General features: G+C 39.8%; 1 protein-coding gene across 2 annotated transcripts in view; it reads right to left on the reverse strand.

Moving 5' to 3' along the window:
* NLK (nemo like kinase) overlaps window positions 1-25705 on the reverse strand; it is a 170300-nt gene that overhangs the window by 17125 nt on the left and 127470 nt on the right. For both annotated transcript variants that reach the window (XR_010748893.1, XM_066363739.1), the window contains exons 4-7: window positions 14483-14589; window positions 12952-13037; window positions 6392-6601; window positions 2079-2180 (exon numbers count right to left, since the gene is read on the reverse strand). Coding sequence is in view for 1 of the 2 variants with exons in the window: in XM_066363739.1 (XP_066219836.1) it covers window positions 2079-2180; window positions 6392-6601; window positions 12952-13037; window positions 14483-14589 (505 nt within the window). In the remaining variant the exon portion in view is untranslated. The remainder of the gene's footprint in view (window positions 1-2078; window positions 2181-6391; window positions 6602-12951; window positions 13038-14482; window positions 14590-25705) is intronic.

Below are 25705 nucleotides of genomic sequence, written 5' to 3' on the forward strand. Positions count from 1 at the left end.
TTGCTGGCTTGTAGCCCAGGGTCGCTGGCTCAGCTGGAGCCTCCAGTGAAGGCACATAAGAGAAATCAATCAATGAACAACTGAAGTGCTGCAACTATGAGTTGATGCTTCTGATTGCTCTCCTCCCTCACTCTCTTTAAAAAGAACAAAACAACCAAAACACAAAAAACAATATAAGAACGAATTCTGCTAAACATCTTAATCTATTTAACTAGTTAAGTAAATATGGGACTTAATATTTTCCTTTCTTCCACCCTTTGTTTTAGATAATAATGACATTTTCTATTTTTTAAATTAATTTAAAGTTCTAGGTTTTTACCACTAGATTTTTAAAATTTCTAGTAGAAAAAGAACTCACTTTGCCAGGAATGCTCAAAGGAATGCTAAGTGACTTTTGGTGCATAGTTACATTTTTAAGCTGTTCTAAAGAGCAGGCAGGAAATTCCTTAGAAAGTTTTGCTCTCTCCGCTGCTGTTTAACAACTCTTCGACACAAAGGATGGATTAGCTGGCAACCACTACCAACAGTTAAAACTCCTACAGAGATGGAAGGGTGCCACCAGGGTACTTGATTTTCATCACTTTTCATTACAGACTACCTTTGCTGGGCAAGATTTATTGAGCTAAAGAGGTCAGTAGAAGAGGAATTTTATTTTGTTACTTCCAAGGACACATTTACCATGAGGTATTGATAAATTAGTTTAATATTCCTGATGTTGGCCAATATATAAAACATAATAGATCTTTTTAGTTCCTTCTATTAATATAGAACCTTTCTCTAGATTAAGACATGCTGTCCTTTCTCCTTGGGAGTTAGGGTCTCTAATTATTTTATAGTTCTAAACTAAATGCTACAGAAGGATGTTACCAGCATGAGCTATTTATTTTATTTTTATTTTTTCAAATTAGAAGAGAAAGTTTATTTATAAGATTACAGAGGTAGCAGAAGTGAGCCAGCTGGGCTGCGAAGGCTCAGGAAACAAGTTCCAGAGCACAAGAAGGGCCCTTGGCGGTTAGGAGAGGGAAAGGAAAAGGTAGTGCCCCGGGGGAAGGAGAGGGGCAGGCGCGCTCCTGAGAGGGGCTATTTAAAATACCGACATCCACATCTGGATTTACCAGTTCAGGCTACTTTCAGGAGACAACACACTTTCCCTGCTGCATTTATGCCTGTGCAAAATGGATACTCTGGAGTCGCACTAGAATTACAGAGAGGGAACTGAAGGGAACGGCAAGGCCTTGACCAAACATCTGGCTGGTAATCTGAGAGGAGTCAAACTTGGTCTGTCATTTTGTCGATTAGATTCATTGGATCTTCTAATGATCAATCAGATCATCTAAATACTCAATTTAAAAGAAACCAAGGCAAAGCCCAGGGAAATCAGTTGCCAAGTCTTCTGTTTAAGCCTTCTCTCTTCTGTTTCAGTTTATTGCTCTTAGGGAAAATATTCCTTCTACTCATTCTCCACATCATTAGGCTGTTTTGTCCAAAGGAGATTAGGAAAATGCTTCTAAATCAATAGGATGGAGATAAATTCTTCTTTCTCAGCAGTGACTGGCTGGTTGCAAGTAATGCTGATCAGTGAAAATGACAATTTCTCTTTATATTTCTTTTCTAACAACATTCACATCTGCTTGTGTGTTAGTGGCAAGAGTGCAATAGAAACGGCTTTCCATTCATGGCTGAAATAAGAGATACCAGGTATTCTGGTTCAGTATTTGGATAGGACATTTTGATATACACCATATGTATTAGGTTATGGCACTGAGGTTCAAGTTCCACCCCTAGTAACTTTTTCCAGACACATCACAAAAACCCAGGAGACAAAAAGCCAGGGGTAATTTATTAGCAAGGGTGCTATAAAAATACTTCCTTTCTTCTACAGCATCAGTAATTACCGTATTTTATTTGATTTGACAAATATTTAACATTTTATTACTTATGGATATGACATACAGAATAAAATAAACTTACAAGTAATATTTTTGTTTAAAAATTCTTAAAGCTTCATTATTCTGTTGAAAGGAAACCCTTGCCCAAAGAGATGGTTACCAAATACAGATCCTCTCCTTCTCGTTTACCTGTTTGTGAGGACCCCTGAGTATGTGTGCCTTAGCGCCTTCACAAGCCGTCCTCATTGCTTCCAGTGATGGGGTGCCTAAGAGATCCGTGATCAAATCCAACTACAAGGAAACAGGAGATACAGATGGACAGTAAGCTCAAGAAAACAACTTTTTATTAGAGCTGAAGAGCCAATTTGGGGGAAATAAGTCTAAGGCAAGTTCCAGATTAAGTAATAGGAGCTCCTATTTTCACTTTTTGGACAATTAAAAAGACCAGAAAAAATGCTCATTAGGAACCCACATGTTAGAAATAGAGAAAATGTGTTTTGGCAAATGTGGCCTTCTAAGGCTATAATAATTTTGGAGTCTGCATCTACCTTCCCTGTGTCTTGATTCCATAGCATCTATGATCCTCGCAGAGATGAACTTCTCTTTTAACTGACAGTTAATGACTATTTTTTCAAACAGTTAATGAATAAATTCTAATGCTTCAGATGGATTTAGGCTCCTCAAGGAGCTAATCCACAAATCAGGCAACTGTGATTTAGTAAATACTTAGAACATTCACACCTGAAATTAAAGCTAAGCAATCAATGTTTGAGTCAGTTACATACCCCTTTACTATGCTAGAAATCTCTCCACTGACAGGAAACTGCAGTACTTAGACTCTGACTATGACATTGCTGAAGGCCCCGTTTAGTTAGCTGAGCACAATAAAAGAGACCAATAAAAATGGTCTTCTCACAAACAAGTCTTTGTAAGTACCACAGCACCTTCACGATTTTCTGTAGTGCTACAATTGTTCTAACCTCATAACCTAATTAACAATAACATTTTATTTGAATTCCTTCAGAATGGAAAATTCTTACCTAGAGAATACTTCTTTTTCTGGTGCTGGAGTTGCCGATTATAAAGCACAGTTTTGTCCTGCCCTTATCTAAACGGTGGGATACCATCAGTATCACTGCCCGCTAGGATAACGGAGATATCTAAGTAGCTTGTTTTCCACAGAAGTAAAGATCTGTATACATAGCTTTTTGGGAAAGTGTGTTGGTGATATGTTTGGACTTCTAACAACTACACTTAAAGGCAGAAGGAAATGACTGGCTCATGAAAACAAATTCAGAAAATTGTCGAAAATAGCTAAAATGGGTCAGATCCATGAAATCTGAATTCTGCTGGTATGACAATACCAAAGCTATTTATTTTTCAAAGACACAAAGGAAATGCTACAAGAAATAACTACTTCCACTTAGAAATTAGATTCTTTTCCCATTTAAAAATTTGGCATTTCACCCTAAAATACAATGATGATCGACAGGTGTGAGTTCTCCTTCAGTGGCTACATCACACCGGCAAACTCAAGACCTAAGTATTTCTCTAGAAAATGAGATAACTGAATTTGATTCTAGTGCTTCCTATTTTCCTTTATATATTCTCTCCAGCACACTCCCAGATCCTTGTTTAATATATTATTTAAGTTTTTCTGTATGACAGCTTATGTCCAGGTAAGTCTGGTAAAGTCGACTTTCCAAAAATATTGAACAATAAAATGGGTACTGTCAACAGCACCCAACATTAAATTATGTATGTTTTTATCACTTGGATCACTTTCTAAGTCCTAAAAAATAGACTGAATATACAAAAGAGAAGTAATTTTTTTTTTTTTAAATACTTCCTCTTTTTTTTTTTTTTTTTTTTTTTTTCTTTATTCATTTTTAGAGAGGAGAGAGAGAGGGAGAGAGAGAGAAGGGGGGAGGAGCTGGAAACATCAACTCCCATATGTGCCTTGACCAGGCAAGCCCAGGGTTTTGAACCAGCGACCTCAGCATTTCCAGGTTGACGCGTTATCCACTGCACCACCACAGGTCAGGCGAGAAGTAATTTTTTTTGACAGAGACAGAGAGAGTCAGAGAGAGGGACAGATAGGACAGACAGGAAGGGAGCAGCACCTTAGTTGTTCATTGATTGCTTTCTCATATGTGTCTTGACCAGGGGGCTACAGCAGACCAAGTGACCCCTTGCTCAAACCAGTGACCTTGGGCTCAAGCCAGCGACCTTGGGCTCAAGCCAGTGACCTTGGGCTCAAGCCAGCGACCTTGGGCTCAAGCCAGTGACCTTGGGCTCAAGCCAGCGACCTTGGGCTCAAGCCAGTGACCTTGGGCGCAAGCCAGCGACCATGAGATCATGTCTATGATCCCATGCTCAAGCTGGTGACCCTGTGCTCAAGCTGGTGAGCCTGCACTCAAGCCAGCGACCTCAGGATTTCGAACCTGGGTCCTACGTGTCCCAGTCCGATGCTCTATCCATTGCGCTGCTGCCTGGTCAGGTCAGCAGAAAAATAAATTTAAATGTTGATCATAGTATACGTTGTTTCTAATGTATCATTTAACAACTCTTTGTAGAAAGAGAATAAAAAAATTATTCCAGTTTGGTCAAATACATGAATTATTTTACAAAGATACACAGTAGTCATCTTTTAAAATGTGACCAATCAAATCTTAACATACCCTTGCTCAAAATCTCCACATAGCTTTCTATCACTCTTTGCACAGAATAAAATCCGAACCTTATCAGGCAGCCATGGGCAGGCTTTCTCTCTCTCTGACCGCAGTTCCTACATGCTCCTCCTTGGTCATGCCATCCCCCAACATGTCACACTAGCTCCTGCCTCAGAGGCTTTGTTATGCTGGTTGTCCTTTCTCTTGGAGCCCTTTATCCCAGCACCTGGCCTCTCATTTCACTTGGGTCACTCCTCAAAGGTTACCCGTCAGAGAATTTTAGCACTGCTCTGATCCATCATCATGCTGTCTCTAACCTGCTTGAATTTTGCTTCTTGGATTTACCGTTCCTCGGGATTACAATTATTGGTATACTTATTTCATTTCTGTCTCAGGTGAAAGTCTCCCAAAGGCAGGCACGCACTTTGTCTTACTCACTGCTGCATCCCTGGCTCCCTGGCATCCCACCACGACCCTGTTTGCGAACTGAGTGCTTACTATGGGCCAGGCCTTATTTTCAGCTTTACTACTTCATTTCACCTGCATAACAATCCTCAAAACAGTTTAACTTGCCAAGATTTAATAAACAGTTAAGTGGCAGAGCTAGGATCTGAATCCACCAATTTGATTCCATAGCCTGAGCTCATCATTGTTACATTAGTCTCATGCAAATAATAAAATTTATGAATCTCATAAAATTTATGAATAAAAAATACTTAGAAATTATTCCAAGAAATATAATAATATTCGAGTAATGAATTAGCTATAAAGGCAGACAATGTAAGTATCATGGTGTCCTGCCTGGCCTGTGGTGACGCAGTGGACAGAGCATTGACCTGGAGCACTTCGGCCGCCGATTCAAAACCCTGAGCTTGCCTGGTCAAGGAACATACGAGAAGCAAGCAATGAACAACTAAAGTAAAGCAACTATGAGTTGATACTTCTCATTCCCTCTCTCTTTCTCCCCCTCCAAATCAATAAATAAAATCTTTAAAAAAAAAAAATAAAGTATCACAGTGTCCTAAAGCTACATTTTTTTTTTTTTTTAAACAGAGACAGAGAGGGAGTCAGAGAGAGGGATAGACAGGGACAGACAGACAGGAACAGAGAGATGAGAAGCATCAATCATTAGTTTTTCATTGCGCATTGCAACACCTTAGTTGTTCATTGATTGCTTTCTCATATGTGCCTTGACCGCGGGCCTTCAGCAGACTGAGTAACCCCTTGCTCGAGCCAGCGATCTTGGGTCCAAGCTGGTGAGCTTTTACTCAAACCAGATGAACCTGCACTCAAGCTGGCGACCTCAGGGTCTCGAACCTGGGTCCTCGGCATCCCAGTCTGATGCTCTATCTACTGCGCCACCACTTGGTCAGGCCTAAAGCTACATTTTAATCAGCTTCTGATGTCCTCTGTCATATTTAAATAGTCTAGCTCAATTATGAAGGTTAGAAATGTTTCTAAATGTTTAAAGAAACCAACAATCAAAATTTATATTCTATGCATAAGTCACCAAATACATTTTCAGGTCAGATCCATTCCAGTTGAAAAGAACAGAGGCTTTCTAACAACAGAAGATTATACTTGACCAGTCTGCTGCTAGGTACCAGTGCATGTATAAAGTGAACACTCCCTCTATAGGCATGTAAGTTATAACATGAATCTCTTTGTAATCTGCAACTTCATAACTTTCTGGATTTTAAGTGAACCCGAATTTGCTAAAAATAATTTAGACAGTACAATGAATAAGCCCAAGACATGTATGTATAATGCTTTTCCCTTTAAATCTGTTAAGAGAATTGGAAGCTTCTAAAGCCTAAAGTGATATCATACCTGCTGAATGGGACTCTGTGCCTGAAACAGTATTCTCCGTCCTAGTAGTTCTGCAAAGATACAGCCGACAGACCAGATGTCAATAGCATTGCTGTAATGACGGCTGCCCATCAGGATTTCCGGAGCCCGATAATACTGAGTAACAACTTCCTGAGTCATATGACGAGATTCATCTAATTCTTCCACTCTAGCCAATCCAAAATCACAAATCTATATAGAAAAGATTACCAAAACATTGTCACAGACAAATGGGAAAGTGAAACAAAACAGCAAAAAACCAAAATCTTGATAGACCTTTAAACTTTTAAATATGTTTAATGATGTAAGTGGAGAATACTGGTGTCAACATATAATTTGATCTTGTTTGGAAGAGAGGAAAGAAAACTCTCGGACTTCCATATTTCTATATAAAATGATGTACCTTAAAAATGAGCTTCCCAACTTTAATCTGTTCTCAATTGGTAACTAAACCAAAAGAAAACAGCTGAACGTGTATTTCTAGGTTTAATGTAGAAAACAAGCTATCTATTTTCAAAGCTGGCTTATTGAGAAAGATAAGAAAAAAAGTACATCCTGAAGACCTCCTGAGCTGACTACGTTCATTATTTTTATGGAATACATATAGTAAAGTTTCTTTAAAGCTATCTAAATTTCAAATTGAGTCCTGCTAACATAGTTCTGAGGAGGTACTTCAGGAGTTCCATCAACACTGTACCCACACTTCACATGTATCTATCTACTTAAAATCCTAATTCATACTCAAATGTGTGAATGTCAAAATGTAACACACTGTATACGACCAGTGCTACTAGGTTCATTCATTTTTTCATGCCATAAATATTTAATTGAATGCCTGTATGTTTAGACAGTATGCTAGAACCTGGAGACAACAGTAAACGAGAAAGACCAGTGAATTAATATGTAGACCTAAGAATAAATCTTATCTTACAACTTCTCTTTAACTAAAAACTATGCTGAGATTGAGCCCTGGCCGGTTGGCTCAGCGGTAGAGCGTCGGCCTGGCGTGCGGGGGACCCAGGTTCGATTCCCGGCCAGGGCACATAGGAGAAGCGCCCATTTGCTTCTCCACCCCTCCCCCACTTCCTTCCTCTCTGTCTCTCTCTTCCCCTCCTGCAGCCAAGGCTCCATTGGAGCAAAGATGGCCCGGGCGCTGGGGATGGCTCCTTGGCCTCTGTCCCAGGCGCTAGAGTGGCTCTGGTCACGGCAGAGCGACGCCCCCGGAGGGGCAGAGCATCGCCCCCTGGTGGGCAGAGCGTCGCCCATGGTGGGCGTGCCGGGTGGATCCCGGTCGGGCGCATGCAGGAGTCTGTCTGACTGTCTCTCTCCGTTTCCAGCTTCAGAAATAAAAAAAAAATAAAAAATAAAAAAAAGATAAAACAAAAAAAACTATGCTGAGATTGAAAGGTGAGCTGTTAGTAAACAGCCACAAGGCCGGCAACTTTGGCTTTTTTTTTTTAAGTGAGAGAGAGAAAAAGAGAAAGAGACAGGAAGGGAGAAAGATGAGAAGCATCAACTTGTTGTTACCACACTTTAGTTGTTCAATGATTGCTTTCTCGTATGTGCCTTGACTGGGGGCCCAGCTGAGCCAGTGACCCCTTGCTTAAGCCAGTGACCTAGGGCTCAAGCTGGTGACCTCAGAGTTTCAAACCTGGGTCCTCAGTGTCCCAGGTCAACACTCTATCTACTGCACCACCGCCTGGTCAGGCAACTTTTGCTTATTTTTAGGAATTAAGATTTTCTCAGTAGCAGGCAACCAAAACAAACACTGGGAGCACTGGAGGATGAGATAAGAGAGTAATCAGTGTTCTCACTGATCAACTTTATGAGTCAATATTATAAGTGACAAAGTAACACTATTTGTCTGTTTTCTAAGTTGAGGTCCTAGCATAAGATTTTATTTAAAGAAAGATCTGCCCTGGCCGGTTGGCTCAGCGGTAGAGCGTTGGCCTAGCGTGCGGAGGACCCGGGTTCGATTTCCGGCCAGGGCACATAGGAGAAGCGCCCATTTGCTTCTCCACCCCTCCGCCGCACTTTCCTCTCTGTCTCTCTCTTCCCCTCCCGCAGCCAAGGCTCCATTGGAGCAAAGATGGCCCGGGCGCTGGGGATGGCTCTGTGGCCTCTGCCCCAGGCGCTAGAGTGGCTCTGGTCGCAATATGGCGACGCCCAGGATGGGCAGAGCATCGCCCCCTGGTGGGCAGAGCGTCGCCCCGTGGTGGGCGTGCCGGGTGGATCCCGGTCGGGCGCATGCGGGAGTCTGTCTGACTGTCTCTCCCCGTTTCCAGCTTCAGAAAAATGAAAAAAAAAGAAAAAAAAAAAAAAAAGAAAGATCTGGTACCTTAAAATACTTTAAAGGAAATAATTTTTTTTTTGTATTTTTCTTAAGTGAGGAGCGGGGAGGCAGAGAGACAGACTCCCACATACGTATGACTGGGATCCACCCGGCAAGTCCACTAGGCGGCAATGCTCTGCCCATCTGGGGTATTGCTCCGTTGCAACTGGAGCTATTCTAGCACCTGTGGCAGATGCCATGGAGCCATCCTCAGTGCCTGGGCCAACTTTGCTCCAATGGAGCCTTGGCTGCAGGAGAGGAAGAGAGCGAGAGAGAGAGAAAAGAGAGGGGAAAGAGTGGAGAAGCAGATGGGCGCTTCTCCTGTGTGCCCTGACCAGGAACTGAACCTGGGACATCCACATGCTGGGCTGACACCACTGAGTTAACTGGCCAGGGCCTATAGGAAATAAACTTTACCCCTAATTACTGACAATCCTCTCTTTGTCTTGAGTTTACTATGTCTGGTCATATCAAATAAATTCATGTTTGTATATGGGGATACTCAAATGCTAGCAAAGGCTAGTGTTCAATAACATATTTTAAACTCTATTTCGTGGCTATAAATTTTTAGCATATCTTTTAAAATGAAACCAAACCAAAGGAAAGAACTTATATTCACTTTCCTGTATCTTTCTTGTATTTTAACAAAAACGAAACAAAACAAAACAAAACAAAAAAAACAACCACCCACCCGACAAAAAGTGTTTTCTGTTATAAAGCACGTCCTTTGTTAAAAAGGTCAGTCTCATATGGAGTCATTTTTGGCAATTTATCTGGAAGACAAACTAAACCCAAAATAAAAAGCTTATATGATCAGATAACCAAATAGATATTGAGAGTTCCAGCAAAATTATCCATTTTGTGTTTAACATAAAACAAAGTACATTCATAACATGAAAATATACTAACTTAAACTAAGTGTTTTATAATATTTTTGATGAAATTGTACATTTAAGAAGAGAGCATTAGTGTTGTAGCCTGGCACTCTGGCTTTTAAAAGGAGGCTACTAAGACAAGTCAAGAGAGAAGAGCAAAATGTCAATTTGTTCTAATCCATGTGCTGTTTATTCATAAATGATTTTTTCCTTTAGTTACTCATTCATGTAGCCAGAGGTTATAATAACATAACAGATGATTTGGAAAATGGACCTCAAGCAGTTAATGGAATCAAGCATGACAGGTTCTATACAAAATGTTTTGTGAAGTTCTCCCAATAGAAACCGAAATAAGAAACTTGCTTAAACTGTTATAAAACTGATTTGGTCTAAATAGAACAAAGAATTCCGAACTATAAGGTTTTCCTTTAAAAAAAAATTAAAATGGGTTATAGTGATAGGGAGCAGGGGAACAAACCCAATGGCCTATGAAGGAATATTTGCTCAGTGGATTTTGGGGACAATTAATTTCTCTGTGGAAGCAAAAAACTGAACTACAACATCAGTTGTTTTCAGGTAAAATATGAAAAATAGGTTTTTACTCTTTCTAGAGTCAGAATAGGGGCCCTGGCCGGTTGGCTCAGTGGTAGAGCGTTGGCCTGGCGTGCAGGAATCCCAGGTTCGATTCCTGGCTGGGGCACAAAGGAGAAGCGCCCATCTGCTTCTCCACTCCTCCCCCTCTCCTTCCTCTCTATCTCTCTCTTCCCCTCCCACAGCTGAGGCTCCATTGGAGCAAAGATGGCCCCGGCGCTAAGGATGGCTCTGTGGCCTCTGCCTCAGGCGCTAGAATGGCTCTGGATGCAACAGAGCAACGCCCCAGAGGGGCAGAGCATCACCCCCTGGTGGGCATGCCGGGTGGATCCTGGGTGGGTGCATGCGGGAGTCTGTCTGACTGCCTCCCAGTTTCCAGCTTCGAAAAAATGAAAAAAACAAAACAAAACAAAACAAAAAAACAGAATAGGAACAAAGTTCTTAAAGGCTGTATGAAGGAAGAAATTTTATTCAAAAGCAGCATAACATACCAGCTTTTAAACTGGTCCACAGTTGAGAGAAAGCACTTAAAATAAAAAATGAAATTCATTTATATATTTGGTTTTAATCTTTAGTTTAACTGTCAACAAGCTAAGCAATTATGCTAGCCTAGATTGCTTTTATTTTTAATTATTAGTTTATTTTTAAATTATACTCGACATATAATATTATATTAGCTTTGGGTGTACCATATAGTAATTCAACATTTATGTATCTTATGAGGTACCACGGTAAGTCTAGTAACCATCTGGCAGCATATAAGGTTTTTATGATATTATTGACTATATTTCCTATTCTTACATTATCCTCATGATTTATTTTATAACTGGAAGTTTGTACCTCTTAATATCATTCACCACTGGACCTGTGGTGGCGCAGTGGATAAAGTGTCAATCTGGAATGCTGAGGTTGCCAGTTTGAAACCCCAGGCTTGCCCAGTCAAAACACATACGAAAAGCAACTACAATGAGTTGATGTTTCCCACTCCTCCCCACCTTTCTCTCTCTTACTTCTTTCTAAAAATCAATAAAATCTTAAAAAAAAAATAGCCTTCACCTTTTTTGCCCATCTCTCCATTGTTTTTGTTTTTTTGTATATTTCTGAAGTGAGAAGTGGGGAGGCAGAGAGACAAACTCCCGCATGCACTCAACTAGGATCCACCTGGCAAGCCCAGTAGGGGGCGATGCTCTGCCCATCTGGGGCCTTGCTTTGTTGCAACCGGAGCCATTTTTAGCACCTGAGGCGAGGCCATAATGCCATCCTCAGTACCCAGGCCAACTTGCTCCACTGCAGCCTTGGCTGAGGGAGGGGAAGAGAGAGAGAGGAAGGAGAGGGGGAAGGGAAGAAGCAGATGACCGCTTCTACTGTGTGCCCTGACCGGAAATCGAACCCAGGACATCCACATGCGGGCTGATGCTCTACCACTGAGCCAATCGGCCAGGGCCTCCACTGGTTATTTTTAAAATAGAAAACATTTTTAAAAGTTTTCTTTTTCAAATATATCAATTAAAATGTTACGATCTTAGATTTATTGTGGACTGAAGCACCATATAATACTGTGGCTACTGATAAAATAAGTGGAATTTTAGTTTTTTCACACAGTGATAACACAGCTCCAGGAAGGCCCTTACCTCTAATTTCTATAACAGGGAAAATATGGTGAACCTCTCAGTATTTAGTTCTGTTCATAGATATTTCTGTTGGGGAGAATGCATATATGTGTATTTAGCTATTTGTTAAGTCACTCTAACAAAAGACAATATGGGTAGAGGTGGTACTGGAGAAAAAGTAAAACTGAAATTTATGACTTGAGATTTTGGGGCTATTAACTATAATTAACCCCATAAGCAAGTCTCTTTCAGAGGAGTAATTGGCTAATATATATTATGGAAATATATTTTACCCCTTTCTGGCTTAGTAGTTTCACTTTTAAATGTTTCTACTTTCCTACTTTGCTGCCTCAGTTAAACAGCATATAAAAATGTTAGCTGTGCAAAAACAAAGACAGTTCTTAAAAGGGCATACTCCATTCTCATATAAATATACGCTTGCTGGTTTTTCAATATTCCTTACGATATATACTTCCTTTAATAATGCAATAATCTGAGCCCTGGCCGGTTGGCTCAGCGGTAGAGCCTCGGCCTGGCGTGCGGAGGACCCGGGTTCGATTCCCGGCCAGGGCACACAGGAGAAGCGCCCATTTGCTTCTCCACCCCTCCGCCGCGCTTTCCTCTCTGTCTCTCTCTTCCCCTCCCGCAGCCGAGGCTCCATTGGAGCAAAGATGGCCCGGGCGCTGGGGATGGCTCTGTGGCCTCTGCCTCAGGCACTAGAGTGGCTCTGGTCGCAACATGGCGACGCCCAGGATGGGCAGAGCGTCGCCCCATGGTGGGCGTGCTGGGTGGATCCCGGTCGGGCGCATGCGGGAGTCTGACTGTCTCTCCCTGTTTCCAGCTTCAGAAAAATGAAAAAAAAAAATAATGCAATAATCTGAAAAGAAATCACCTCCTCTCTTCTTAGTTTCACTGTAAATCCAATTTCAGGGTTTCCAAAACATGCAAAATATCATGAAGAAACCATAAGACAATACTACAAATTAATTACTATGGCCATCACTAGAGAAAACTAGGTTAATGTTTGCTAAAGTGATGAGAATTTCTTTCTTCCTTTCAGAAAAACATGTTTTCCTTAAACTTGCTTTGACATTCTGATTTTTTCTGAGACATTTAAGTAAACTGAAAAGCTACCTTTAGAACACAGTTGCTGTTCACAAGGAGATTCCCTGGCTTAATGTCTCGATGTAAAATGCCAGCTGAATGGAGATATTTCAAACCTGAAATAACAAGCAGATTTAATTGCAGATATTTAATTCCTTTTACTCAAACACTGAGCTGGGGAAAACCTTAGAAACAGAATACAGGATTTAAAATTGTTCCCTAAATAACTAATAATGAACATTATTAAAAGCTTGACTTAGTCTTATCTCAAAAAAACTATAATTTTGCTACAGTAAAATCAAGTGTCACCAAACATTTATATAATCTAGAGATAATGTCTATAATTCAAAAGATTATTTAGGTTTAAGTATGGATAAGTTTTTTAGGCACTGGTGTTAAAGCAGACCAATATGCTAGAATTACTCAAAATTGTGGCTACAGAGCTCTGCTGTTGACACCCTCATCCTGTGATTCTGAGCCGGCTCCAACCAAACAGTTCCCATTAACCAACAGGGCTAAGGTTCATCAGGACAGATATTCAGTGATTCAACAAAATTCAGAAACTTGCCAAGGTTTTTGTTAGTATTTATTCTCTACCACTGAGAATCAAGAGGGTAATTACTTTTCAAGTGTTTTTGACATCTGAAAAGACCGGGGGCTTCTGCTAGATAAAAGTCATAGCTTTAAAATTGTCTTTTGAATAAAACATAGCAAATCACATTTTATTTTTTTTACAAGTGCAAAAAAGACCCGATATCCATTATCTTCCTTTTCTCTATCCTAACTGCTGAATATCAATAAATCTATGGAAGGTGAATTCTCTAGTTTTAATATTGTGTTTGTATTTTAATCATTTTGGCTGATGCTTTTCATTATTTATAAAGAATGTCTCTGTACTATGAATCTTGGCCGGAGGAAGTATTTGACTAGATCAGAAAGCTGTTTCAGCAGTAAACATTTCTCCATTTTTAATAACAAAAATTCTGAAGGACAGATGCTATGGCTGGAGAAAGCTCTAACAATGTCAGCCCAAATCACTTCTTTATCAAGTTACTGCTTTTAACTAAGCCAGATGGAAGAATTATTTAGCTGGCTGTTTCTATTAGTCTTCTCCATGCTTTGGCTTTAACAGTCACTTTGTTTTTCTAGAGTTGGACTCAGGTATGCCAGCCAACACTCTGACCAGGCCCACCTATGCTGGCTTAAAGCAATGATGCCATCCAGAGGGAACACAGTAACTTTTCAATTTAATCATATACTAACCCACTGTTGCTTAACAAGCATCCTGCTTATTCACCTGTTTATTAATCCACTCAACTGCCTAACAAATTAGACGGACTTCTATTCCACCGCTAAAAATAAGAACCATTTGGCTACTATTAAAAGCCTCTCTCTTATTTAACATCAAGTATAGAGATTATTAAATATATCTTGGTCAAAAGAAAAAAGTCTTTAGGGAAGAAGAAAGCCTTGCAAGGTCAGATTAGTTAAATTCAAATGAAAAGTAAAACATGTCGTTTACACAATGACACCAGCTTTTTCTTCATAAAGAAAATCTTACCTCGCAAAATCTGATAAAGAAAAACTTTGACATGATCTGAGCTGAGTGGTTGAGGAGAGACGATAATTTTATGTAGGTCACTCTGCATCAATTCTGTGACAACGTATCTTGAGGTATTAAGTCAAGGAGAGTTCGGAGAATTCAGCCCTCAATGCCATCCAAGTAGGCTACAGGTCTAAAGAGTAACTTGCATTTTTAAGGCTGGAAAAAGCTTAGCAAAAGAAAGCTTCTAGATAGCATAATAAAGATGAGAATCCAGCCCTCAGAACATAAAACATTGCTAAAATTAAAGAATTGACTGTTTAAAAGAGAAAAGTAAGGGTAAACATTTTAAATGACAGCCAGGCCAGGAAGAGTGAAGACCAGCCTCAGGTTCTATTTCAAACGAGAGAGGGTTGGTGCTCTTACCCTAGGCCACCATGGGACCAATGGAAAAGATGACAACCTTCCTATCAACTGTTACTTTGAAGTATGGTACTCCAAAAATGTATAAAATGGTTAGTTCCAAGTCGCCACACACTCTTAACAACTTAATCTTTTAATTTAACTTTTTATATATTTATACCTTCCTTACTAAATTATAGGCTTCCTATGCTTCGCACTGTTTTATGTTCTCAGGGTTCTGCTCAATGAACACACAGCAAATGAGCAAATGATCAAAGGCTGCAGCCTGGGGAGCAAAAGAGATGTGGAATTCAGAACTCTTGCAGAGATAAGCTCTTTTGCTGTATCTAGAATAACAGACCCATGTATTACCCTGCCTGCAGTTAAGAACTCATTAAGTTTGGGGGAGTTTTATGATTTAAGTAAAGTCATGCATCATATAATGGAGATCTGTTCAAAGAAATGCACCACTAAGTGTTTTGTCATTGTGCGAACGTCACAGAGTGCACTCACACAAACTAGATGGCGCTGCCTCCTGTATACCTAGGCTATACAGTATCCAGTGGTCGGCAAACTCGTTAGTTGACAGAGCCAAATATCAACAGGACAACGATTGAAATTTCTTTTGAAAAAGAGTCACATTTTTTAAACTTAAACTATATAGGTAGGTACATTCCTTATCGAGGTAGTGCCTGCACGTGGTATTTTGTGGAAGAGCCACACTTAAGGGACGAAGAGCTGCATGTGGCTCGTGAGCCGCGGTTTGCCGACCAGGGGATAGCCCATTGCTCCTAGGCTACAAACCTGTACAGCATGTTACTGTACTGTAGGCAACTGTAGCACAATGGTAAATATTTGTGTATCTAAACATAGACAATGTACAGTAAAAATATGGTATAAAAAATAACAAATGGTACACCTGATAGGGCACTTACCATGAATGGAGCTTGTAGGACTGGAAGTTGCTCTGGGTGAATCAGGGAATCGGGAGTCAATGCAAAGGCCTAGGACATTACTGTACACTAAGGCTACACTACATTTATAAAAACTTTTTCTTCAATAAATTCTTAGCTTACTATAACTTTTTTACTTTATAAACTTTAAAAATTTTTTGACTTTTCAACTTCTTTGTAATTAACACTTAGCTTAAAATACAAACAGATGGTACAGCTTTACAAAAATATTTTTCTTTATACTCTTATTAAACTTTATTTTAAAATATTTAAATTTAAAACTTTATTGTTAAAAATTAAAACAAAAACACACATTAGCCTAGGCCTGCACAAGGCCAGGATCGCTATCTCTGTTTTCCACCTCCACATCTCATCCGTTTGGAAGGTCTTCTGGGGCGGTAACACGGGTGGAGCAGTCATCTGCTGTAACAATGTCTTCTTCTAAAATACCTCTGAAGGGCCTGCCTGAGGCTCTTTGCCACGGGTACCACACCATGACCATGCCTCTCCATTATTACTGTATGTGCTCTGGTAAGTAATTTCCCTGTTCTATCGCTTATCTAGAGTTTCCAAAAATTCTTCAGCTGTCTTCACAGCACTTTCACAGTATGTTGGCCAAAACATGTTAACATGGTGCGTGACTGCCTAACAGAAAATCCTGTCGATTCCTTGAAATTTAGCCACAGAATTTGACCACTTCTTAACACACTGGCCCATGACCCCTAGATTTCTAAAATAAGCCAGAATACATTTTTCTGTTAACATTTTTATTTTGTCTATATATTGACACTTTATTATTTAGAAAATATTATTTTTATGTTTTTTACACTCTTAAGTATGATTTTTACCTTTGGTTTTATTAACCAGATTCTTTCCAAAGAAATACATTCTACTTCATAATTAGGTTAGTAAGGAAAGGAGATTTGGCACTCAGAATTTCCTTGTAAGACAGTATAGAATGTTCGAGTCATTCTACAAAATGATACATATCAGTTAATTTACATTATCATCAGGGTTAGACTTCATTTTTCTTAATAGTTTAGAATTTTTCTTTTTTTTAAAACTTTTTTTTTTTAAGTGAGAAAGAGAGTGAGACAGAATGAAAGGGACAGGCAAGGGCAGACAGACAGGAAGGGAAGAGAGGTGAGAAGCATCAACTTGTTGCGGCACTTTAGTTGTTCACTGACTGCTTCTCCTATGTGCCTTAACCGGGGGGCTCCAGCTGAGCCAGTGACCCCTTGCTCAAGCCAGTGACCTTGGGTTCAAGCCAGAGAGCACGGGGTCATGCCTATGATCCCCTGCTCAAGCCAGCGATCCTGCGATCAAGCTGGTGAGCCCGTGCTCAAGCTGCTGGCCTTGGGATTTTGAACCTGGGTCCTCAGCATTCCAGGTCAATGCTCTACCCACTGCACCACTTCCTGGTCAGGCTAAAATTTTTTCTTATAAAAATTTTCAAACACACAGATTTGAAAGAATTAAACAGTGACACACCCATCACCCAGCTTCTACACTTTTTCTCTTTTAAGCAAGAGAAAGAGAGAGGAAGAGAGGAACAGATAGGGACAGACAGGAAGGGAGAAAGGTGAGAAGCATCAACTTGTTGCGGCACCTTAGTTGTTCACTGACTGCTTTCTCATATGTGCCTTGACTGGGGGGCTCCAGCTGAGCCAGTGACCCCTTGCTCAATCCAGCGACCTTGGGCTCAAGCCAGCAACCTTGGACTTCAAGTCAGTGACCTTTGGGTTCAAGCCAGGGTCATGTCTATGATCCCATGCTCAAGCCAGCAACTCCACGCTCAAGCCAGTGACCTTAGGGTTCTGAACCTGGGTCCATAGTGTCCCAGGACAATGCTAGATCCACTGCACCAACAGGCCTACACTTACTATTTTGCCATATATGTTTTAGCACACATTTATACATGACACTTTCTGTACATCAGTTCATCTTATTTCTGTATGCACTTCACAGCACAATCTTTTAGACTGAAAGTCAAATTATGCCACCATTCTGTAAAATTTCCCATTTCATTTGGAATAAAAGTTGAAATCCTAAATATATTCTTACAGGGCCATAAATGATCTGGCCTTCTATCACTTTCTTCCTTGCTATTCTCTGAACATGCTAGACATCCTCTGACCCTAGGCTTCTGCTCTAGCTGGTCCCTCTGCCTGGATCGTGCTTCACCAGACATCTACTTGGCTAACTCTTTTACTTTTGTTTTGTTTTCTTTGCTTGAATTTGCTTTTGAATGAGTTATATTTTGACCACTCTAATACTGTGTCCAGTATGCCTTATCTAATTGCCACACCCTCAAACAGCTCCCCTTTTTACCCTTTAGTACTTACCCTACATAATTTACTTATGTTTGTTTGTCTATTTGCCCAATCCTGCTCTATGAGGACAAGGGTTTTGGTCAGTTTCGTTCATAAGTCTATCCCAAACACTCACTCTACTAGGGATTTTAAACATACCATTATAATTATATAATTTTCACAGCAATCCTACAAGGTAGGTGGTTGGATCCCCAATTACAGAATAGGAAATTGAGGCTAACAGAAGCAAGTAACCCGCCAAAGTGTGCACATTAATGAAACTCAGATCTGCAGGGTTCGTATGAGTGGTGGAATGATCAAACACACCATTGCTCAGCTCATGCTGTCTCCAGCGAACAGTTTTTAGTCTTCTGCAGGGCAGGAGAAGATTTTAAACATTTTATTACTTGTTACAGAGGCTTGCAACCAATGCTGAATGTAGGCCTACCTGCACCCCTACTTTCTGAGATACCCCATATCTCCAATTTCTGAGCTGCTCTGATGTGCTGTAGCAAAACCCAGCCTGTTTCTGGGTTCTCAGTACTGCCAGCATAGATTTCTGCCTCTTTTGGTCTTTAACACTTTCCTGACATTTTAGGGGTACTGCAGGAAGGACTGGCAGGTGGAACTTGTGTTCTATCAACTGTGTTTTCACGTTAAAAACTGCATGTTTATTGGCCATATAGATGTATGAATATGAGAAAGGAAAAGAGAGGAATAAAGTGAGAGAGAGAGAGAGAGAGAGAGAGGGAGAATTGTTCTTGTCCTCTGCTCAATTTTCTATTGGGTGATAATTTTTATTTGTAAGAGTACTTTACAAATTTAGGAAATTAACTCTCTTGTACATACTGAAAAAATTTCCCCCACTAGAATGTTAATCATAGGATACAGCCAGAAAAAACCTTTTTGTACCATTAAGCCTTAATTAGAAGTAACAATATTCTTTTGAGTTGGTTCCAGGAATCTCAAGGGACAAAAATAAAGAAACATTACACTGGAAAAAAAGCAACAAAGCAAAAACAGAAAGACTTCACAACTGCCATCACCATACTGTGTTGTCAACTTGAGGTTTTACTCAGGAAAAAAATTCCTAAATAGAGTATGAAGCACTGATCTGTATGGGATGTCAGTCATGTCTGCTGAGTTAATTGACAAATTTTTTGTTCCTGTCAGGACCAAAAAGTTCTTACACGGAAGTGAACTGTATTCTATTCTGTCCTTCGTGTCCACAAAACTGGCAGCCAAGTTGTAATGCCAGAATCTTTACTGTTAGTAGTCACAGTTGGTATGCATTAAACAACACAGAGAAAACATCTTAATTTTCAAGTTATCAGGGTGAATTCATAATACTGGTACTTAAAAAAAAATCTTGTTTTGATTTATAAAAAAAAAAACAACTGAGCCTTGGCCAGTTGGCTCAGTGGTAGAGCGTCGGCCTGGCGTGCAGAAGTCCTGGGTTCGATTCCCGGCCAGGGCACACAGGAGAAGTGCCCATCTGCTTCTCCACCCCTTCCCCTCTCCTTTCTCTCTGTCTCGCTCTTCCCCTCCTGCAGCCAAGGCTCCATTGGAGCAAAGATGACCCGGGCGCTGGGGATGGCTCCTTGGCCTCTGCCCCAGGCGCTAGAGTGGCTCTGGTCACGACAGAGCGACGCCCCAGAGGGGCAGAGCATCGCCCCCTGGTGGGCAGAGCTTCGCCCCCTGGTGGGCGTGCCGGTTGGATCCCGGTCGGGCGCATGCGGGAGTCTGTCTGACTGTCTCTCCCCGTTTCCAGCTTCAGAAAAATACAAAAACACAAAAAACAAAAAACAAAAAACAAAAAAACCTGATACAAAAGTAAAGGAGATACAAATCTCCTTTCCTTACTAACCTAATTATGAAGTAGAATGTATTTCTTTGGAAAGAATCTGGTTAATAAAACCAAAAGTAAAAAAGAGAGTAAGTATGAAAAGTGTCATATGCTTTCTTCTAACAGTGACTACATTTTCAAAGAAAGAGGAAAAGAAAAACATTGTCTAGCTGGCATGGGTCCTGCTTTAACCAGACATTTAAAAAAATAATTACTCATTGCAGAAAAAAATTTTTACATTTTATTTACCATTACAAAACATATACTTCCAGATCAGGGTGTTGTTGACTGTAAACCTACTGGATTTGAATTGATAATACTGGACCATTTAAAAAAAATTCACTGATTTTAGAGGTAGAGGAAGGAGGGAGAGAGGGGAAGAGGGAAGGAAAAGAGAGAGAAGAAGGGGAGAAGGGGAGAGAGAGAGGAAGGGCGACAGAAACATCGATTTGTTGTTTCACTTATTCATGCATTCCTTGGTTGATTCTTGTAAGTGCCCTGACCCGGGACTGAACCTGCAACCTTGGCATATTGGGATGATGTTTGAGCCAACTGTACTACCCAGTTAAGGATGAACCATTTTGACCACCAGCAATAATAATTTCATATGGTTCAACCTAACACAGTATTACCAGATTATCAAAAAATTGAAAACCAGGTGTTCAAAATGAATATAGAGTATGATTTCAAATGATAAGTCAATTCTTCTTCATTAAGACCACATACATGTGTGCTTAATTCCTCTCATAAAATAATTTTATTTCTCAAATCAGAAACCAAATGATTAGATCACCACATTTTTATCCTCAGAATCTATGAACTTGAAAAATCTTTCACTCAACTTCCTGTTTACCATCTGGTTTACCTTTGTGCAGAGATGTTTTCCTCCCCACCAGTATTTTTTAAACATAAAAGACTGAAATATTTTAAATGTATAATTTGTACAAACTGATTAAAATAGCCACTCAGCAGAGGTTATATTTTATCAAGCTTTAGTTTGGCAAAGTAAATTCTTCAGGGAAATACACTTTTCACTTCACAAGTAAAGCAGTTTTTTCTTCATAGACAATAAGCCAACAACTAGGCCGACCTTTTACAAATTTATTTCTCTGGAAAATACAATTCTTGAATTTGAACATTTAATAATGTAGGTGCAGAAATTTAGAAGCAACACACACCACTTTCTGATAAGGTTTCTACGGTGCTCTAGCAGAAATCCTCTGAAGTCTCAATCCCTAGTATAATGTCTCCCAAATGTCTCAACTAGTTGCCATGCCAACAAAAACAGCTTAAATTAAATGAGGGCCTGTAAAGGCACCTGTATCACTCCAGGTCTGTTGCACATTAAATAAAACTCTTGACAGGGACTCAGAGGTGTCATTAACTTGAACAGCAGCTATCTGGTTATTGTTTCTGAGTAATTTAGTGAGGGTCTCCAAACAAGAGGAAAAACGGGGTGCTCTTTCCCTCTTCCTGTCCTTCTAAATGGGATGGCCTATCCAGGGGGTGATCCAGTAAATTCTTCAGGGAAATACACTTTTCACTTCACAAGTAAAGCAATTTTTTCTTCATAGACAATAAGCCAACAACTAGGCTGACCTTTTACAAATTTATTTCTCTGGAAAATACAATTCTTGAATTTGAACATTTAATAATGTAGATGCAGAAATTTAGAAGCATTGACCCCCTGGGTCAATGACTTTGCTATGGCCTTTTAAGTTACCATTGGGTAAAGATAAAATATAGGATGAAAGTTAGGGCTTTCAGGAGAATATTAACAAGTTGACCATTTCCCCCTATTAAAACTCATTAAAAATGTGACCATAAAAAACATACTAGGCGCCCTGGCCGGTTGGCTCAGCGGTTGAGCGTCGGCCTAGCGTGCGGAGGACCCGGGTTCGATTCCCAGCCAGGGCACACAGGAGAAGCGCCCATTTGCTTCTCCACCCCTCCGCCGCGCTTTCCTCTCTGTCTCTCTCTTCCCCTCCCGCAGCCAAGGCTCCACTGGAGCAAAGATGGCCCGGGCGCTGGGGATGGCTCTGTGGCCTCTGCCTCAGGCGCTAGAGTGGCTCTGGTCGCGGCATGGCGACGCCCAGGATGGGCAGAGCATCGGCCCCTGGTGGGCAGAGCATCGCCCCTGGTGGGCGTGCCGGGTGGATCCCGGTCGGGCGCATGCGGGAGTCTGTCTGACTGTCTCTCCCTGTTTCCAGCTTCAGAAAAAAAAAAAAATGAAAAAAAACAAAAACAAAAAACAAACAAACAAACAAAAAACATACTAGGCATGGTATGCCTACCTCGGAGCGATTTGAACAGTCCTACTATAAAATAAATTGCTGCTGATTGCAGCAAATTAGTTAAGTAGCGCCGTGAAATATGAATTTCAGAATGTACAGATTTGTTTCAGAAACATGAATGATGCAGATGAATAATTATAATGTATGAAGGGGTGGCAGCTCTGATGATGCAGGTGCTCAAGAGAAACATTTCTGTGTTTTATAGTTAATTTTTTTTGGTAATATTGACATTTTTAGAAGCTTCTTTATAAAGGGATAGAAAACAGTCCTTTGTTGCTTTCTCAAATATTATTAATCACTGGGAAATATCATTTAATAGAAACAAACTTAGGGCAGAAGTTAGGTGGTATATCCAAGATCACATTCCCAGTCCGTACAAAGCCAGGACTACAGTAGGTTTCCTTGACTCCTGGACTAGTGCTCTCTCTACCTTACTAAGTCGCTTCCATAGACGTTGGCCAACCATTCCCATTTCTTAACCATATAACATCAGAGTACGCAGATTACTTTGAAATAAAGAAAAGACCCTTTCCATGAAATTCTTTTTCAATTTGTTGACTATTAAAAGAGAAAATGAGTTTCACAAGATTGACATTACTTTCATATTACAAAAATCGGGTTTCAAGGAAAAAAATCAGAAGTTCGATACTTGTTTACATGATGCAGCTTTCGGAATTTCTCCTCTGCCATGTGTTTCAAGTGGGAAGTCGCTCTGTTCATTCTTCTACAAATATTCTGAATAGTAGCGTGTGCCAGACACTGTCCTAGGCACTGTAAATGCAGTGGGGTACAAGGGCGTCACTGCTTTCACTGAGCTTATAGCCTAACAAGGGATATGAACAATTAAACAAACAATTACAATACAGTCACTCAAAGATTACAACAATGTTGTAATGGTTGTTAATCTCGTAAAACCCCTTAGGTACTGCTCTGAAACTGAATATGCCAGACTTGCCACCAGAAATAAAAGCAACAAAGAAGCACAACCAAGACATATTACTTTAAAAAGATAATCTCCAAATGATCAGAACTGCTACATTCTAGTATATACAGAAGTTTAACCCTTCAGTTAAATATCTTATGACACCATCAAGATTTCTTCAGCTCCTACTGAATTTCTAAATTACATGCACATTCTTATTGGCAAGTTACTTACATCTGTTAAAAACACTTACGTACATTTGGTTTCCTAAAATGGTTCACCTTAATTTTTTTTTTCACCTTAATTTTTTTAAAAAACTTAATAGTAAAAATAAAAGCAGTGAACATTTACTGAGTTCTCACTATGGGACAGGCACTTTCTAAGCACTTTATATGAATTACCTGAATGAATTCTCACAACACAAGTGGCAGGTTATTTGAAAGAACTGACCTCATTTTGAGTTTTAGTTTTCCCTTTTGGAAGGAACCGAATCCGAAGAGGTCTGAAATAACTGCCTAAATCCACTCAAGTACTTTCACTCATCTCTTCTCGTACCTGAATTATAGTCTTTGCTCTGTCACTAGTGGGTCACTACCTCAAGAAAGAGGTGTGCTGAGGGATTATCTCAGTTTGCTGAGAAGTATTTTTGAGCTTCCTATGTACCACTTTAAACACAGATTACCTCATTTAATCCTCACAGTCTGGGACTATTATCATGTAACAGATCTGGACAGGCCAAATAACTGAAAAATAATTCAAAGGTAAAAAAAATTACAGAGGCAAGTTTTTCTACCTCACATTCTCTTTGCTGGTCTCCTCCTATCTTCTGAGCATTTATTTCCCTCGTCTTATTCCTTTCACTCTTTAGTCAAAAGCTAAAATTGACAATTCAATAAACATTTCCCTGTACCTATGAATCACACCTGCTTACTTGAATAGGTTCATATTCCCTAGTTTTTTAATGAATGAGAACTTTAAAAAAAATTGGTATGTGTGGGTGTATATATACACACACACAATAGGGACCCCCCCCACCCCCCAGCTAACTCTTTGTCCATGGTGGGGTAGATAGAGTGTTAGGCTAGTAGCCTTTGACATGAATAAAAAAAAAGTCTGAACTAGAGATTGCTGGAAATATAGAACAGGTCTTTGGTAGGAGATCTAAGTTGAAAATATAAGTTTGGGAATCATTAAGATATGGTAAGAAATAAATAGCAATCTCTACTTTCTGCTACATAAAATCAGCCACAGATGGGGTATTAATTTTGCTTTTGGCTATAATCTTTGCACAAAGTTATTCTCTTTTTAAAAATTTTTCCCATTTGTTCTTTTATTTTGAGAATCTGGATACTAAAACTATGGAAACATGTTATCATTAATGGCTTATAAATTGAAACTTGATGACACTACATTCTTTAGAATATGGACACCAGAATTCATTCTGCAGAATATAGAATAATGCACCCCAGAGCTGTTAGTGCCGAGTGCCCTAATATAATCTGCAGGACACTCTGCTAGACTCCCACAAAGATTGCTGAGTGAGAAAATATGTTCATGGAGGACAGGAAAAAACAAAAACGACTCTTTTGAGGAGAAAAGAGTGGGGTGTTTAGTATCTTTGTACAGTTCCGTATAATTTTTTTTTAAATTTTATTTATTGACTTTAGAGAGAAGATAGAAAGGCAGGGGGAGGAACAGGAAGATTCAACTTGTAGTAGTTGCTTCTCATATGTGCTTTGACCGGGCAAGCCTAGGGTTTTGAACTGGCAACCTTAGCATTCCAGGTTGACGCTTTATCCACTGCACCACCACAGGTTAGGCTGTATAATTTTCTTGGACGCAAAAGGAATTATGGGTAAGAAAACCAGGTAGGAAACTAATATAAAGCCTGGCAGCAAACTACAACTTAATGGTAAGCTTCTCCTGAGCTCTTGCTCCAATTAAAATAAATCTGTACTATAATCAATATTTGTTTAACTCAGCTCTATAATGCTGTATCTATCTATTTTAGGAAGTAATTAAAGAATGCGTGATCATCAGCTCCATGCCAGAAAGCCTGACTATTTCAATTGTCAAAGGTAATTCTGCAGAAAAAGCTACATAACACCACAGAAACAAATGCTGACACCAAATTGTGACCTTCAATTACAAATAAGATGATTGAATCCTTTTCTGTTTTTAGGAAGTCATGATTACTCAAACAGTCTCAGAGGCTGCAGGACTAGTGCCAACAGCATCTTTGTTTAACCATAATCATTAGCATCAATAAATACTGACTGGGCACCAAGTGGGTGTAGCGAGCATGCTAACTCAACGACAACACACAACAAGGATGACTGAATGCAAGGTGACATTAAAAAGGTTAGGAAAGACTGAGACTGACATGTAAAAATCAAATACAGGAAACAAGAAAGCAAAAATATTTCAACGTACATGGCCACAGCTTTCCCCAAAAGAAAAATGGGTATTCATTGAGTTTTCTGTATGTTATGCATCCAGCTTTAAATTATTT

This window comes from Saccopteryx leptura, chromosome 2, assembly GCF_036850995.1.
Source record: "Saccopteryx leptura isolate mSacLep1 chromosome 2, mSacLep1_pri_phased_curated, whole genome shotgun sequence".
Classification (NCBI taxonomy): domain Eukaryota; kingdom Metazoa; phylum Chordata; class Mammalia; order Chiroptera; family Emballonuridae; genus Saccopteryx; species Saccopteryx leptura.